Here is an 18,613-nt window from a genome sequence, read left to right on the forward strand (position 1 = left end):
TGGTAACATTTTTGTAAAGATTCATTTAGATACATTTAAATTAATTAAGTTTGGAGAAATTCTGCATAAGCTGCTAAGATAGACTACACAAATATAAAAGTTCAAACCTCCGTTAGATTCTCAACAAATATAATCAATGATTAATAACTCAATTTATTTTATTGGTTAATTCAGTATCAACTTTGTGCCTCCTGGTTGTGTTCACTTGTAGCTCAGAGTTCACCAAGTTTCAACCCTACAAATGTTTATATTTAATCTTTTCCTAAAGAATTGATAAACATACACCAGTTATTTCATATAAAAATACTGATTCTGATTAAATAAAGAAATAAAACAACTGGTAACTGCACACATTGCCTACAATACTTTGTACTTTTACTTGTAATGGAGTATTTTTTACATTGTGGCATTAATACTTTTACTTAAAGGATCTGAGAACTTGGGTTCCAGCTGGTTTAACAAATCATTTATAAAACACAATAAATAACGGCAGTCGCTCACAAATTGTTGTCAGCCATAGATCTGAATAGACCTTTTTCACAGCAGCCATTCTGACATGAAACAGTCAGGTAAACAAACATGAAGGCTTCATTCCATTTAGTGTAGCAGAGCCTTTCCAATGTTCCCCGACTGTTTGAGCTGAATGGAACAGAACCTTAATATAATTTTGTTTTGTTTTTACCCGACTATTTCATGTCAAAAACGGCTGCTGTGAAAAAGGTCTAATGACCTCTGACATTAATTTGGCCACAGCTCAGGCTAAAATACAATTGAAATTTACCACAACAACAGAGTATTTCCAGGATTTTTGGGTCATTTTAATCAATTTCCAGGTGTTTCCATGACTGGAAAACTAGTCTACAATTTTCCAGGTTTTCCAGGATGTGCAGGGGAACCCTGTTTAAAAGAATAAATGCAGAATCACTGCATTCAATCTCAGCTACTCAATCTTTCCTCTGCTGTGAGCCTGCACTGCCCTCTAGTGATGAAACCCATTAAAAACATCTCAAACAGGAATTAACACAAACAACATTTAACATTTCTCAATTTAAAGTTTAATGTTAATTCCATGCTGTGTTTCAGTAAGAATACAGATGGTACTTGTGGCTCCGGGTGAGAACATCCAGTAGTACAAATCAGATTCACGTTACACATACTGAACAGAAGGAAGAGAGGAAAAACGAGAGGAAAGAGACGAGAGAGAGAGAGAGAGAGAGAGAGAGAGAGAGAGAGAGAGAGAGAGAGAGAGAGAGAGAGAGAGAGAGAGAGAGAGAGAGAGAGAGAGAGAGAGAGGAAAACCTGAAAGAGTCAGGGGAGTAAAGATACAGCAGGCCTCTATTTCCCAAACTGTTGGTTTCTTTTTTATTTTTAGTTTCTTTTTTAATATAGTGCCAATGCAAAACTGCATTACATTACAATCAAAGAGTGTTGAGCATTCCCCTCCCACGCACACGCGCACACACACACAGTTTTGTCTGCTAAAAAGCCATTACCTAACTATCTGCCATTAGCAAAAAGCGCTACAGCCTCGCAGCACAATACTTGGTCCGAGAGTGGACAAGAATAGAGGTCAGAGTGATGCTCGGAGAACGGGAGGCGGTGGAGGTGGAGGGAGGGAGGGAGGGAGGGACAGTCTGCTGTTTGTTATTTAAAAAAAAAAAAAAAAAAAACCCCCAACCTATTGATGTGTTGAAGGAGCAGGTTTGGTAACCACAAAGTAAAAGAGGGCACTTATAGTTTGTCCTAAAAGCTTTTAACGCATCCCTTTTTAAACCTTCCATCACTGTTGTTTTTCCAAAACCGACCCGACAGAAGCACGGACACGATATTGTTCATAAACACACATACACACAGGAAAACAACAAAAAAAAAAAAAACCCAGCAAAGTATCTTTAAATAAACTCTTGCATATGTGTGTGTGTGTGTGTGTTGTGTGTGTGTGTGTAAGTGTGTGTTACAAATACAGGCAAGCATACTTGGCAACAGATGATACAGCAAAAATAAAATAAAAATAAAGCAAAATAAAGACAGTAAAAGAGGACATGAACCTTTTTCTTTTTAAAGGGTACAGGCTTGCAAAAATGAGTCATCAAAAAAAAAAAAAAAAAAACATAAGGTAAAACCCCCCGAGGGAGGGGGTGAGGGTGGGAGTGGGAACGGAGGCCCGGGTGGGGGCGCTGGGAGATGACGTGCATACGAGGGAGGGGGGGAGAAAAGGTGAGACAGATGGGTAAAGAAATGGAGGAGAAGGTAGAGAAAGAGTGTGGGCTGCGGTATAAACCCGAGTGCTGGGAGGAGAGAAAGAAGAGGAGGAGGAAGAGGAGGAGGGCTTGTCTTGTGTTGTTCAGTCTCACTGGGTCTCTTCCTCCGCATCTTGCAGTGCTTCTTTGTTCTGTTCTTCACCTGAGATAACGACAGAAAACACGAGAGGAGTAATTATGGGATGTTGCTGTTATCTCTGAACACTTTTTTAAATGCTAAATGTGGTTCCTCGACCTCGCCGGGAGGTCGACGGGGATAACAATCACGATTTTTGGCTCCCCGACATTAAACGAACCCGATCGTCTGAGATATTGACGTTTAAAATGCTCGAATTGTAGTAAAAAACTCTGCTGTGGATCAAATGAAGCGCTTCCTAAACAACCAGCAGGGATAAATGATAATAATCGATAATGGGAAATTTATAATTATTATGAATTATCGGGATTATTCTACCAGTAATGTCCAGTATATATTTTCCTGTCACCACAAAATTGTAAAATTAACTGCTACATGTTTTATAGTTTTAGTGTTGAGTAAAGAATTGGCAAACTGAACCACTGACAGTTTATATAACGGACAGACAGAGCTTACGGGTCTGTGCTGATCAGATAACGATCCAGATTCTGTTTCGACTATTTTCTCTCCTAAAATCTGTTTCAGAAACTGGAATACAAGTTGAAGCTGCACAGCCAATGAGAGCAGCTCAACTTGCTTTACGTGACCTCCGCTGGCTTCGACAAACTGTCATGTCGACGACCGTTAAGCCAAACTTGAGGCTTCAAAAGCGGGACTCCGTAAACGAAACTAGGGCTTCATATTAAAGTTATTTTTAATCAGTCATTCAGTTTCTCGATTAATCTGTGAATGAAATGTCAGAAAATGGTGAAAACTGTTTCCCAAACGCCCGAACGGACGTCCCTCAAATGTTTTGTTTTATCCTCCACATAAAAAGATATTCAGTTTAATGTTATAGACTGAAGAAAGCAGAAAATATTCACATTTGAGAAGCTGAAATCAAACGACTTAAAATGATGAATCACTTATCAAAACAGTGGAGATTAATTTAATAGCTCTAATTTCAAACATTAGGAAGATCAGATTCTCCTCCGTCTAACACAGGATATTCATTTTGTTCCACCACCAGCACAAGCAATAAGAGAAAGATCTGAGCTGTCATCTGATGATTTATGCTCTTTATCTGGAGTCAAACTGAAACTTTGTCGCGTTGTAGACCGCTGAAAGAAGAGCGTTCAACCATCGTTCTTCAGGATCAGCTCAGAAATGCGTCCGTCAGTCAATCATGCTCCAAAATAAAGCCCCCGACATTTAAAAAGCCTCCTGCAGAGAGACTGTGTCAACATGCAGTCCGGTGAGCAAGAGTTAATCCACAGCGCCGTGGTCAGATTTACCAAAAAGGGGAGGGGGGGGTAAAAATGCCTCGTGAACCTGTACGACTGGTTGCTTAGAAAGGTTACCATAGAGACGGCACAGCCATCCGTGTAATGAAGAATTAAGAGGCACAAATAACAAAAGGCTTTGAGAATCCTTCATGATTAAAATAGAAACCGTAACAGTGCTCATTAGCACCGCAGCTAACGGGGATGTGAGAAAGCCACTGGGGGGGGGGGCGGAGCAGCGGCCTCGCATGCTGTTACTGCAGTTTCTGTCCGTTATAATCACACTTCAATAAGCTGCGTTCACACGTTTTTTATTCCAAAACTGTGCTTCCAAACGCCCTCAGCGGGCTGCGTTCAGTGGCGCTAACGTGCACGGTTGGAGGGTGTCCGCAAGTCCTGTGATTAAAAGAGTCCAAGAGTTGAGTTCTTTATCCGTCACAGTGGAAAAACATGACTCATGTTTCTGATCACATTCCCCAATTAAATGTGAACCATCGACTCACAGGTAGAGAGCGGAGGTTCCCTCGGTTTATGAAATCATTTTACAGGTAGACAACGGTAGAGATTCATGAATTATCGACTGTAATGGGAAATCTGTGATTTTTTGTGATCTGTGATAATTCAATTATACTATAGTGATCGGTTTCATGTTCTATGAAAGCTAAAGTATGTTTGTGAAGTTTAATACAACACTTGAAGAGTCAGAGCTTGATGTTTCTTACCCTCAGGTGTGTAAAAACTACAGGTTATGAACTTGTTTTTAAAAAGATACAAAAAGTTATCTTATCAGTTTCCGCCGTGACAAACTCCATCCATCAATACAGGACAGCACTTTCTCATAAACTGCAACTTTAATGAACCTGTAGACCAACTATTGACACATTTAACCCAATTCTTCTCTAACTTTAACCCGACTTTGGCCACAGCCCAAAAGTAACAGTTCAAATTGAGAAGAATTGATTTTATTTGACATAAATTGCATCTATTAGCTTATTAACAGAAGACGTAGAAAGTGTTTGTCAACCTGCTTTGAAGCACATTTTATCAGACCAACAGTGGAGTTGTCAAACTAAAATACATCTGAGGAGGATCTGAGTGAAGGGATGAAATAACATTTTCAAGGATATTTGGACATTTTAACCAAATTCCAAGTGATTCTATGACTGTAAAACTCGAATTTTCCAGGTTTTCTATGACCCGTGTTAACCCCGATCCTTGAGTCAGATCTCAGTGGAAAAACATGACTCATGTTTCTGATCACATTCCCCAATTAAATGTGAATCATCGACTCACAGATAGCTTTGTATTTTATAGAGAGAGCTGAAGTGAAACCTGAACTGTCGGTTTCTGTTCCAGGACTCTTAGAAAATCTCATTAAAAAGATCACCAAGAACTACAACTGCACAGGATCAGAGCGTTTCTGTAGTTCCAACAACTCTCCAGAGGATCGCATCACCTCAGTTTAAAAAAGGAGACACAAACAATACCATAATAATTTAAACGGTTTCATTTAGTCCTCATTAACAGGAGCTGCTGGATGTTAACAAATGAATCTTTGTTCAAACAGTCAGGTGTACACTGAATATGAGGTTTCAGCAGTGTGTGTGTCTGTGTGTGTGTTGTGTGTGTGTGTGTGTGTGTGTGTGTGTGTGTGTGTGTCTGTTAGAAATCTGTTGGATATCTTCCAACGAGTCTCTTTAGTACAAAGCTTCTCTCTGGAAACTCTTCAGGGAAACACAAAAAGGGAATTTTGTACCAAAAAGACTAAAAACTTAAAAGATACTTTACATTATTTTTCCTAAATTAGCGGCCTGATGCCTCATTTTAGCTCTAGATAAACCAACATGGTGTCCATACACACACCTGTCTGTTGTTTTGAAGGAAACCAACTGCTTATAGTAAGACAGATAAAAGAAAACCTCAATGAGAGATTACACTGAGTCACACACACAGGCTGGGGGAGCAGTAACTCTATATTAAACAGTATTTTATACCTCGCATTATTTAGACTTTTACCGGCTTGCGGACACCCTGAAGACACTAAAACACACACACAGCACTCGAGCTCCTCTCGTGCAGATAAAAAAGGTGGATAACCGGTGAAAGTACTCCATAGTCCTGCAGAGCCGTGTGCAAACAGGGCGCCAACCCCCAAAAACATTCAACAAGGCTCGACCTTGCAGTGTGAGGAAGGTTAGTGAGGGATTGTCGGGGACGGGCGGTGGGGGCGGTGAGACAGGAGTGATAGCTTGGAAGGTGGAAAAAGCCAAAAGACAGGAGAGGAATGACTTACAAAACACACTTCTACAATGGAGGAAGAGTGAAGGAAGAGGGCTGTCCTTAAGACTCTACAGAGGAGAGATGAGAGATGGTTAGAGCAGCGAGTGAGTCCGAGAGAGAGAGAGAAGAGGGAGAGAGAGAGAGACCTCTGTGCTGAGGGGAAAGTTAGAGAGAAAGTTAGTTTCCTAGATGCTTTTTCCTTTGATGGTATCAGATTAATTTAATATTTCAAACACGTTCATTCCTCATCGTTTTGCTTCTTTTTCTGTCCTGGGCTGGACGATGTGTTAAAATGTTCCAACTGGCCGCCAGTCAGTCCAACGCGTGCTACAAGCTTTAATAAACATAATAAACTCAGATTATGGCAAGAAAAATACCTATTTTCTGCATTAAAACCAGAAAAATACGACCTTAAACCTCTCTTAAACCGGACTGCGACCGAAGGCACTCAGGGGTCTTAAAAAGGAACAAATGAGCTTCAGAAACATAAGATCCGTAGATAACATCAGTAGATCGCAGTCGCGTATTCGCTCGTATCTAAACAGCACCGAGAAGAAAAGGAAACGGCTCTCTCACCATCTCCCTGCACGTCTGAGGTCCATAGTGTCAAGTTGTCACGTAGCAACTGCATGATAAGTGTTGAGTCCTTATAGCTCTCCTCGCTCAGCGTGTCCAGTTCTGCGATGGCATTGTCAAACGCTTCCTTCGCCAACCTGCAGAGGTAAACACACACACACACACACAGTAAACAGGTGGATTTAACTGTATAATAATCTCAGGCACTGGCCTTTGACGGGTTCCCACTCGTTTTAATACATCATTTTCCAGGAGTCAGCACTTTCTCACCAACAGTCATTATAAGCTGCGGTTTTTGGCCAAACTGATGTGGGAAAAAAACAGACTTATCTCCGAAAACGATCCATTTTGCTTCTGTTTTAAAAAGGTTATACAGTTTATCCTTCGGACTTAATAACACACCCAAGTTTACGTAGGCGATTTCCAGAAAAACATCCATTATTTTCAGAATATTTGGCGTTTTTTTAATCAATTTCCAGGTGTTTTCATAATTGGAAAACTAGTCTCTAAACAAGTGGGAACCCTGCTTTGCATAAACTGATTGTTTTTTTATACATCTGTCACTTCTGTAATGTATTTATTATATTGTATTGTTTAGTTAGAACCTCCTTATTAGCCAACTCCAGTACATTTACATTAAAGTGTAAACAGCAGTGTTGATTAATGAGCACTGTCTCTGGTAAATAAATACATTTCTTTACCACATTTTCTCACCTTGCAGTCTGTTTCTGACTCCACTGCAGAGGCGCTGACTGAATGTGTCGGGATGGAAATTAATCTGTTCCCTTTCAGGACTGTTTTTTTTTTTTTTAAGTTGCCAGATTCCTGAGAATCATTTAGCCAACATCCTGGAGCCTCCTTAGCTCCAACAGCTGGAGCGCACAGTTTCTTTTCATGTGGCATTTGAGCCATATCGAAAGGGAAAACTCTTTAAAAATCATGTGGATGTAATTTACCAAACTGGACGTAAATGGCTGCACAGGACTTTTCCTTATGCACAGGAAAAAGGTGAATTAGAGGATGAATTTTTGGCTGAAAAAACATAAATTCTTCCTCCTTTTAGCTGTAGTTCAGTCCACAACAGTGGAATTTATTTGTCTTTTTGGTGCTTTACTATGTTCCCCTGCCACTGGTTGACTTTTTCTCTCTGCTGTTTGAAGCGTACAGTGTAGATATGAGGTTATGATTCATGATATTATCACAATAATCAGAAAAAAAATGATTAAAACCCTTTTAAAAAAAAGCAGTAAAAAAAATGCATTGGAATCACTTTACCTTACATTTTGTTAAACACATTTTTATTTGTCATTCTTTAGACGGATTTAAGATTTTGAAATGACGGGCAAGATGCTGCGATTCAAGAATAAACCAGGAAATCAACATTGGGCTGTACATTAGTGAGCTACACAGCTTTTTTAAGTGACTATATATCACTATATATCACATATTGTCCCATCCATAGTACAGTAGCTTCATCAGAGCTTAAAACAGGTATTGATGACAGTAAATATGTGGGCTACAAAGCCAAAACAAGGAGGCTAAAAAGCTCAATGGTTATGGAATAAGAGTTTAAAACAATCACAAATAATAAAATCCTTTTAAAATCCGGTTAAACAGACGACACAAAATGACCCACCTGCAAGCGCGGTCCGGCGAGTTGAGGATTTCATAATAGAAAACTGAAAAGTTAAGGGCCAATCCCAGACGAATGGGGTGCGTTGGAGGGAGTTCGATCAAGGCGATGTCGCTAGCAGCTTTGTACGCAACCAAACTGTTCTCTGCCGCCTCCTTCCTGTCGTTGCCTGTGGCAAACTCTGCCAGGTACCTGTGGTAATCTCCCTTCCTGAGCAGAGAAAACAGCACAGTCAAGACACATAGCTGCTTGTAACAACAGAGTCCAGACAAACCACCTGACAGATGCATTAACACCAGCCTAACTGAGAGAGTACAGCAACTTTTAAAGTAAATTATGGCTAAAATACTCTTGTGTGACGCTGTTCCACCTTTACGAATCATCTGTTTATTTATTTAGTTAGTAGAGGTAGTAGAGGTTTCTTGCACAGGCATGATATCTTTTGTGGCTTCAAGCTGTGTGGTAGAGATAAATTTTCCAGGAGGACAATGAGCCTCTAAATGCATCTGAGTCCTGACAGGCCTACTTTAAAGGCGAGGAAGAACAAAGAGTGCTGCTGGCCTGCAAGATTTAAACTCCACAGATCATTTCCTGGAACATTTAAAAAGAGGACGAGGCTCCAGGTTTCTCTAAGTAATGTGGAATATTGTGAATTCCCACCAGAATATAAAACTGTGGTGAAAATGAATGAAGACTTTTTTGACCTTTGGTAAAATAGCTCAATAAAAGCAGCAGTTCCCAACCTTTTCCCTTTAATATAACTGACTAAGGGACATATTTTAAGGATATTTCATGTTATATTAAATGTGTAACAACAACAGAAGAAAACTACTGATACACTGTACAACGAATCCAAACAGTGAACATAACAACTGCAGGATTTCAGAGATTTGAATGAATTCTGAGCAGATTATTTCCAGCAAATATTGATCAGAAATGAGTTTTCATGATATTTTTAGCAACTTTTTACACAATTCTCTGTCTGTATTGTGCATCCTCTTTATTTTTAACAATCATACATAATTAACACCCTTCTTTTTTTTTTTTTTTTTTACAAATTCAGTGTTTTATTCTCATTGTTCTATTAGTTGTGTCTTCTTATCCTGTGAGATCCTTTCAAAGTTTAAATATTAAAATCCACCCAGCAACTGTGCTTTTTATTTAATATTCAACAGCCAGGTTGCTCAGCAGAGAAGAATATGTAATTACCCGGTTAGGGATTGACTAGGGATCGGCTGCGCTGTAAATCTAACAGGAAGTAGCTCAGATAGACACATGATACATAATTAACCACCAGGACACTTGTGCACTGGAGAGAGGTGAGACAGGGTGAACGCTCTCAGCTTTATAAAGTATGTGCGCAGCAATCTGCATTATGATTAAACACAAAACCCATTTTATTTGCCATCCCAGGAGAGTAATCTATGAAATCACGATGATGCCAGCCTACGTCAGGGTGAGGTTAACGCTGGAGTAGATACACACTGTTGGATACGTACATTTTGTAGTAGAAAACCTTAGATTCTCCCGCGACTGCAGCTAAGATGAGGTGCTTGTCCAGTACATCCAGAATGTCGTTGCAGATTGATTTCAGCTCTTTCTCAACCTGCAGACACAAACACTGCTGTCAGACGTCTGAGCAACCACACACAAACAAACCTTACATCAGCGTCTAATAAACTCTATAGAACTAAACAAACATTATAAACAAATTCACGTCTAGGAGTTGTGACCTCGAGGGTTCTTACTCTTTTTAAGAAAGCATTATCCCGGATACTTTCCAGGAGTTTTTCCTTGACAATCCAGGACAGCACTTGCTCAGAAACAGTTACATAATTTACTGGCTGCAGCAGACACGAGTACCGACACATTTAACCCCAGTTTTATTCTATCTTGCAATACAGGGTTCATGATTAAACTGCAGTGATATGACGATTTACAGATTACTTCAAGGATATTTGGTCATTTTAATCTTTGTTTGAGGTGTTTCCAAGATCAAGAATCTAGTCTCTAACGTCCCATGTTTTCCAGGACGCGTGGGAACCCTGAGTGACAAATACAAATCCTCCAACAATCTGCCGACCAACACACCAACAATTGTTAAAATGTGAGCAGAGGCGAACGGGGCAGCTTTCGGGGCAGTCCCCAGTGGAAGCGTTTGTCACAGAGGAAGCCGGCTGGGTATTGTTTGACTGGCCGACACCGACCCCTTGAACTCACATGTTTAAACATCACTATACGGCGGCACATAAAACAGCTTTTTCTTTGGATGCCGAATCCACCCGGTTTAAGTTAGCAGCGAGTGATTTTTGGAAGTACTATTAGTTAATAAAAGAGGCCCGAAACCCACCCGGGATTTATCTTGCACCCACCAGAAGGATGGAGACAGAGTCAACAAACGAAGTTGAGAGGAAGATTAAAGCGGCAGCAGAGCAAGGCGAGTCTGGCATTTGGAGACGTTTCTCAGTTGTTACTGACACAGTAAGATACCATCTTTTTCACCTGCGGGACAGGAGATGACAGGTATTCTCTATTGTGCGGGGGAGTGAATAGTGAGGGAGTGGACAAACACACACACCGGGAGAGGGTGGTAATGGAAGGAAATCCACCGTTAGTGGGCGGGAGCAGGATTAAGTAAAAAGTCCTGTACAGAGTTCTTCAGAGTACACTTTTAACTAAGCAGTTTAACACCTCCACAACTAAAGAAATGCACCATATAGAGGAAAATATAACAGTCTCTAATTCCCACAGTTTTGGCATTTTAATTTCAGTCCCATATCGGATAAGTCTTGAAGTACCAACCAGATGCGAGCAGAAAGTCTCAGCAATGATGCCATCGTGAGGTGTGAGTTAACTGACAAAAATAAATGTTCACACATTGGGAGTGTGGGTGAAATTATCCTACACAGTCATAAAATCTGTTTTTCCCCCGCTCACTAACTGACTGGAGGGTTGCTGCTGCGTTGCACTCAAAAAAAGTGGATTCATGGGTGCAGCCTACCTCGTTATTGCGCTCAGACGAGTGTCGTTGAGCGGTGAAATCACACCGTTTCCTCTCCAAGTGGAGAGGCCGGTGGAGGAGAGCTCACCTAAGGAGGGGAAAGCATCTCTGGCATATTGCCTGCTGGATATGGAAATCAGATTACCTGAGTGTGCGCCAGCTACACTTCAAAACCAGTTCAGTCCACTGGGTTTGTATTGTCATTACTGTGTCCAATTCAGGACTTTGTGAGCATTAAAAGCCAGTTATATTTGCTCTATGAACTAATGGAAGAGAATCTGTGACTGCAACAGGACTAACAGTGAATAACTTTGCTCCGACTTCCCACCAAAGCTAAGTGAAAGCAAGTCAGCGTATTGCTTCACAGGTTCACAGAAGACTGTTAATGTTTTGCTGGAGTCTGTTGCAGACATTAGCACAGAGGGACTGCAGCCTGTGTCATTTTGTTTCACCAATAATACTTAAAATGGGCAGAATGCTGCAATTCAGAACTCTTTAGGTGCAACTTTTCACAAAAGAAGGAATAAACATCTCAAAAACAATGCTTACAGGTTCATTTAGACGACAGAAACTTGTCGAAATGTTGCATAAATACCTGTATTTTCTTGTTTAAAACCTCGTAGCTGAGAAACCTATAAAGATACACTCTCACACCGCTTACAATCAAAGTACCCAGCAGGGTTTAACAACAGTGTCTGACCGTTTTCCTGTATTCTCGGATCATCTTTAATTTGTCTTCTCCGCCTTTGTTTTCTTCTTTCTGTTCGAGGCTGCTGATTATCCTCCAGGAAGCTCTTCTGGCTCCGATCACGTTCTTATATGCTACTGAGAGCAGGTTCCTCTCCTCCACCGTCAGCTCTACGTCCATACTGGCCACCTTCTTCATCGACTCCACCATTTCTGAAAGACACAGGGAAACAAACGGCATGAGGGGCGTGGGTTTCTCAAGGCCTGAAAACTGTGGTGAGAACTAAGTGACCAAGAAAGACCCCCTAAGAAAGGACTTTCTCCTTTCTTAGGGGCTTAGGAAGTGTCGTCCTATGTCCTACTATCTACTGCCCTTTACTAGGTTTTACCAGAGGCAGAATTTCCCCGGGTACAGCTCTATAACGTTGTGTCTGCAGCACAGTTTCTCTCCGTGATCCGCATATCTTTAAATCCTACTGAGAATGTTTCAGAAGCAGAGTCTTCAGAGCGTGTTGCCTGTCCCACGCTGTTTACTTGTGTATTTTGTCTTTAAAAAAGGACACAAAACTGTGTGTTTCTCCTGTTTGAAGCTCCTCTAACCTGCCTCTGACTGACTGATTTCTGGCCTGGTGCCACAATGATGATCTAGCATAAAATTTGAGACTGCACGTAGTATTTTATTTTGAAAATTGACTGGATTCTCTATGTCGTTTCTGGGACTCGCTTCCGGGGGAATATCGAACATTTCCAGCAACCATGGTGGACCTAGAACGCATCGTGGTCGTCCCCGGGAGAATTTGGGGGTAAGTCCTTGCATTTAGAGCCTAGATATGTCTGTTATAATTAGCCTTTTTAGCTTATCACAGATATATTGATACTAGCAAACAGGTCTGCCAATATGTAAAAAGAAACTGCACAAAATAAATGCTTTCTCTGTTCCTCGCTCTATATATAAATATATATAATTGGTCAGGTCTGACTGTCCTTCTGTCATTATATGAAATGAATCTATCTAGTCAGGTTCATTAACACTAAAACATCGTACCTGTGAAGACCTCTTCCAGAGCGTACCGACACGTTTATTTTTAACCCCAGTACAGTACATTTATCAATACACATGGTGGAAATGTGTCAAACGTCGGGTGAGCGTTCCTATGGCAGTCCAGTACTAGTGTTAAATGACGTTTTGACCTATCATCAGGCCCTCGTAGGGATCAGGCTGTGCCGTCATAAATTTGCTGAGCCCACTGACAGGTGACACCATTCTTTACCCCTGACCTAATGTACCTTTAAACTACCTTTGAATCCAGCCCAAGCAAAGAGCAGACGCTCGACGGGTGGCTTTAACTCTCCATTGTATCGGTTTTACTGACCGCTAACTAGCTGCTGCCACTAACTAGTTAGGGGTCCTATTAGCTGACTGTACCCGGACTGGGAGCAGGAGCTACAAGCGGAGGAGCGGGGGAACCGAGTGGGGAATACGGACTACAGCGGTGCAACAGAACCGGAGCAATGGAGGCAAACTGAACTACAGCGGCTCCAACCAGGACTCTGACTCTGGGGATGAAGACACGGCGGGTTCAGGCAGCGTCAGGAGAGGAATGAAACGGAGGAAGAGTTCGTAGAGATAATTTGTACGTAACTATTAACGTTATCCATCATAGTGATCAATCTGCCAGTATTAGTAGAAGTTATTTATTCCGTGTTTTAAACGAGACTTGTGTGATGTTAAACTGTGTTGAAATAAATTAAATGTTCAGTCTCCTTGTTGGTTGTTCAGACACATTCAGAATCATTACTGCTTTTTCTGTTAGCATTTAACAGGCGGCTGTTAAAATATATATATTTAAATAACTTAACTGACTGACTAATCGACTATTGGCTTTATCTTACGACTGTTAGTCAACAAGGACACTCTTTAGTTTAGGGACAGCCATAGAAATCACATTGTTATCAGTTAATAAAACAAAACTTTACAAATAAGAAATGTTGCAGCGCTTCAGTTTAACAAAAACCCATTCACTATATATTTTAGAGACATAAATTAACCCAAAACAATCTGCACGGCTCAATAACACTAGAGTATAAAGTAAAAAAAATATGTTTTTGTAATTTGCATTATAATAATTAACATTTTGGGGAGGTACACACATTGATTTTCTTAATTGAAGATAAGCACATCCTCCTTCCATTAAACAAAGAGTGTCGACCGCAGTGCCCACTCTTGAAAGGTTTCTGTCGTCCTCAGTATTTTATTAATGGAGCGCCTGGGACGCTGCCCGAGTACAAAACTCCTCTAATGCAGAGATTCACCACCACCTACGGACACCTACTGCGGGACCCGAGCCAGGACAGCGAACCCGAGGGCGGGGCTGGATCCGCTGTGGTGTCTCTTTACATTTCACATCTTCAAGGTGATTCGGGGGGGGACACACACATGAATATACAATCCAGGGATGAAATGCCAATGAAAGCAATTTGACACTCGTGCTTTTGAAGGAGCTACTAATCAGCACAACGAGCTGTTTCCCTGGGGATTCAACACAAAACAGACACAATGTGGGGGCTCTTCAATCTAATAAAGAAGCTCTTGAAGGAGGAACTGCAGGAATATAAACACCTAAATGAATTTTCATGAGTAATTTCGGATGATATAAGAACATATATTTCGCTCGCAGTCACACCTCTCCCGTGCTGGCCTGGAGGTGAGCGTAATGTGTCAATCATTTAGCTTTTAACGTCCACAGACACGGCGTTATCTGCTGAAGCCCAATAGCGAGGGCTCCGAGCAGCAGGCTGGAGAAACCCGATACACGATGGTTGGGAGCCAGGAGGAGCACTATGCTGCTTTGATCACTTTACCCTCCAGCCCGGCCTGCACTCAAATAAACTGAGTGACCTCTCTGAGCTTTTTTAAACATTTTCTCAGCATTACAAGCTGAGCCGATCTCCAGTGGCTCCCTGTGGCTTTAATTTAGAAAAAAAAAATGATCAAAAAAGGCTATTTTTAAACATTTTAATGTGACTCTTACACCCTCTAACTGTATAAATATACACCCATTACACACCGAATAAAACTGTGTGTCATACGTTACAGCCGGACATCGATAGCGGTGGCTACTAGTCTTCTGGGCTGATCAAGCTATGGACTACAAATCCCAAAAAAGGAAACGTTTCAGAGGAAAATAGAGATTTTAATAGCGCGTTTACAGATTTGTTTGCTTTCACCACCAATGCTAAAAGCTTATACTTAATATGTGGCAATAAATTAGCATTATAAGGCTCAAATATGCTCCAGACAGGTAAAGAAATTCTCTTTTGAAAGGCTGCTGACCTTTGACCTTGGTGACACAAACTGAGCTTCAATAGAGTTTAAGTCTTTTCCTCTATTCTGTGTTCATTTAAATGTTTCTTTAAACGATGTCTTCTGCATTACTGAACATAGAAACAAGGAGCCTCCCAGGTTTCTAGTAACAATTGTACAGGTTGGCAGACAACAGACAAAAACTACAATACCCATGAGCCTTTTTGGTTTTAAGTTGTGTATTTTTAAAGTTTAGTTTATTAGAAAAGTACGTAGTTAAAACAACAAAGAGTTAATCAAATCATAAGAGTCGGGGGGAAGAAAACACTGAATTTGTTAAAAAAATAAGCCTATTAAGACTATATAGAAATACATAATACAGACAGATAATTGTATAAAAAGTTTCTAATAACATCAGGAAAACTCATCTCTGATGCTCAGAGGAAATAATTAATCAAAAATCCCTTATTCTACACAAACTTCCTGCACTTAGTGTTCACTGTACTGTTATGGTTTAAATATAAGATTAAATATCCATCAAATAAGTCACACACTCATCAGTTTACTCAGTGATAGAAAAAAGGGCATTTCTTTAAATTAACTACACTAGAAAACACTCTTTGCTCACTACATCTCAGCCCTTCCAACCCTCAGCAGTGCTAAAGGTAAACTACAGGTTATAAATTATATTTTTAAAATACAAAAATGCTAAATTATTGATTATCTAATTGGCATCTCTAGTTTTTAATCATTTTATTCACAAAAATCACACAAAACTAAATGATTACGTGCAAAAAAACCAAACATTTATTTGTTTCTATGAGAAAAAAAAGTCTTTGCATGAGAAAAGTAGTTAAAACAACCAAAGATCTAATAGAACAATAAGAAAACACAGAATTTGTATTAAAAAAAATAATATTAAGTCTGTATGAAACATAGAAAAACAGACAAAATTGTATAAAATGTTCCTAAAAATATAAAATAACTCCCTTGTTTCATACAAACGTCCTGCACTGGCACTGTACTGTTATTGTTATACACTGAATATAATGTGAAATATCCATTAATTGTATCACTTCACCCAACTACACTGCACATTTACTCATCGACGGCTCAATAAACGTCGCTTTGGTGAGAAGACATCCACTCAAATCGACTGAAAAGAAAAAGTTGGCTCGAGCTGAACTCAAACTTTTGGGCCAACAGTGTTGTTCTAACCACCAATCACGCGGGCCGCGGCACCGAACTGCCCCGCCCACTCGGTGCTGCAACATCCCATCCATCCATCAACTGACCCAGCCCACCACACAGCCACAGGGCGATACCGGCCTCAGAGCAGCAGATACAATGTCAGCCTAGTTATTATAACAAATGCACAAGCCTCTGCATATTTAACATCAACTTCACCTGGTAAAAAAACTAATTAAAAAGACATTAAAGCTGCAGGTGGTCATTTTTTTGAGATTTTTTTTTTTATATATTTACTGAAACTTTCATTATATCCTGACAGTAGAACATGAGACGAATAATCTGTGAAAAAATCAGGTTCCTCTGGCTTGTTCTAGTGCCCCTAATCGCATTTGTAAGAATCCACCAGGTCCCCGAATGAAAAATCGGAGCCGAGAAAGATGTTAAGACGCTTTTAGGTTGCTTATTTAGGTTGATTATTGATTCTCAGCCTCAATATTTGACAACCTTGGAGTTCGACTCAACAATCAACTTGATCTTTCTCGGCTCCGATTGGTTGTTTTCATTCGGGGCCCGGTGGATTCGCACAAACCCGAGGAACCTGATTTTTTCACAGATTATCCGTCTCGTGAGCGTCTATCAGGATAAAGTTAAAGTTCTAGCAAATAGGACAAAAAGTTATTTTTTTATAAACTGCAGCTTTAAAGTAATTGTTTAAAAAATAAATAAATGAATAAAAAAAGTAGTGTCACCGAGCACTACATCCAGAATCACAAACAAGTTTACCACTGGCTTTATTGTTAATAATAATAATAATAATAATAATAACTAATAATCCATGGGCGGTACGTTAGCATTAAATGTAGCTCATTTATTTGGGGATATATTTCTCAACTGAAGCCTCTTGTTACACCAAACACATCCCGATTACACTAACACACACTGTGGAGTCTTTTGTCTGAGTGGGGTGTGGACGTTTGCTGTTATTTATTTATTTATTTAAAATCTTTTCTCCCCCTTTTTTTTTTTTTTTGTGGCTGGAGTTTGGCGTGACGGGGCTAAAGAAAGGCTAGCCAGCTAAGTTAGCACAGTGTTAGCGGTGGGGGCTAGCTTAGCTTAGCTTAGCGCAGCGGCTCATTTAACGCAAACGGGGGGGGGGGGGCACGCGGCGAAGCACGCGCGTTCCATTTGAGCCGAAATCCGTTAATTTAGCCGAACGTTCGAAAACCGTTTGTCCGCCGGAGAAAGCGCCGCCATTTTGTCTCTCTCGCCTAACAAATCCATGTGAACTGCTTTTTTTTTTTTTTTTTTTTTTATACCTGCGTCTCCAAAAGCCCCCTGCGCAGGGAGACAGGGAGAGAGGAGGGGGGAGGGAAGGAGGGAGGAGGGGGAGAGCGGCCAGGCGTTCTGCTATGGCTGTTACTTATTCGGAGACTTACCGTCATATCTCTCCGCTTGTTCGGCGAGTTTCGCCTGGTATACTAGGTTCTCTCTGTCTGCCATGGTGCTCGGGGTGGTTGGGACTGTTCGCGGCGTCCCGGTGGAAAGGAAGGGATTAACGGCTGCTCGGCGATTCCTGGTGGTGGATCAGCAACAGCACTGCCGCTCCGCTGGACCGAAGACCCACCGGTGGCAACTGGCGTAAAGATGGCGTCGCTGCTCCATCCGGGAAACCCACGTCTTCTTCATCATGCTATACACCCTCATGTCCCGAAATAAGCTTGCCCCACCAAACCCAATTCAAAATACCGGCAAATTCAGTTTAAGGCGACTTTTAATAAGTGTAACATCTCAGATATTTATATATTTTTATTCAGTTGTACTAACTCTTCCATACGGCCCACATATAAAGCACAAATAATAATTTATTTTAATGTTTTTGCCTTGTTTTTGGCTCATTGTCACACAACTATAATGTTAAATTACCAAATTAATGCTACATCAGTTTGCAAAAATATGTCTAAAATAATTAATTTCCTCTTTCTTGCTCTTAAATTTAGTTGGAACAATTATTTTCATTATTCATTATAATCTTTTGATCAATTTCTTGATTAATCGATTACTTGTTTGGTCCAGAAAATTGATAAATATATTTTATTTTAGCCCAAGCAGATGTCCTTAAATGTATTTTGTCCTCAACCCCAAAAATATTCAGCATAGAGGACTAAAGAAACCCGAAAATATTCACTTTGGAGAATCTGAAATCAGGATAGTTTTACATTTTTTCCCCTTAAAAATAACATTATCCAAATATCTGTCAATTAATTAATTGGTTAACAACTAAT

The 18,613-nt window shown here is 40.4% G+C and overlaps 1 protein-coding gene across 2 annotated transcripts; it reads right to left on the minus strand.

Annotated features, from left to right (window-relative positions):
- Positions 1-1,032: 1,032 nt before the first annotated feature.
- LOC127364314 (14-3-3 protein epsilon) lies at positions 1,033-17,982 on the minus strand. Of its 2 annotated transcripts, XM_051401740.1 has the most exons (7): positions 17,768-17,982; positions 11,850-12,049; positions 9,648-9,754; positions 8,152-8,358; positions 6,516-6,652; positions 5,953-6,007; positions 1,033-2,403 (listed from the first exon to the last, which is right to left on the minus strand). In XM_051401740.1, the coding sequence occupies exons 1-6, from the start codon at positions 17,829-17,831 to the stop codon at positions 6,000-6,002; spliced, it is 723 nt and encodes a 240-aa protein (XP_051257700.1). In that variant the 5' UTR covers positions 17,832-17,982; the 3' UTR covers positions 1,033-2,403; positions 5,953-5,999. The 2 variants fall into 2 exon arrangements, with proteins under 2 accessions (XP_051257700.1, XP_051257699.1); XM_051401739.1 differs by lacking the exon at positions 5,953-6,007 and having other exon boundaries at positions 17,768-17,980.
- Positions 17,983-18,613: the final 631 nt, after the last annotated feature.

This window comes from Dicentrarchus labrax, unplaced genomic scaffold, assembly GCF_905237075.1.
Source record: "Dicentrarchus labrax unplaced genomic scaffold, dlabrax2021, whole genome shotgun sequence".
NCBI lineage: Eukaryota > Metazoa > Chordata > Actinopteri > Moronidae > Dicentrarchus > Dicentrarchus labrax.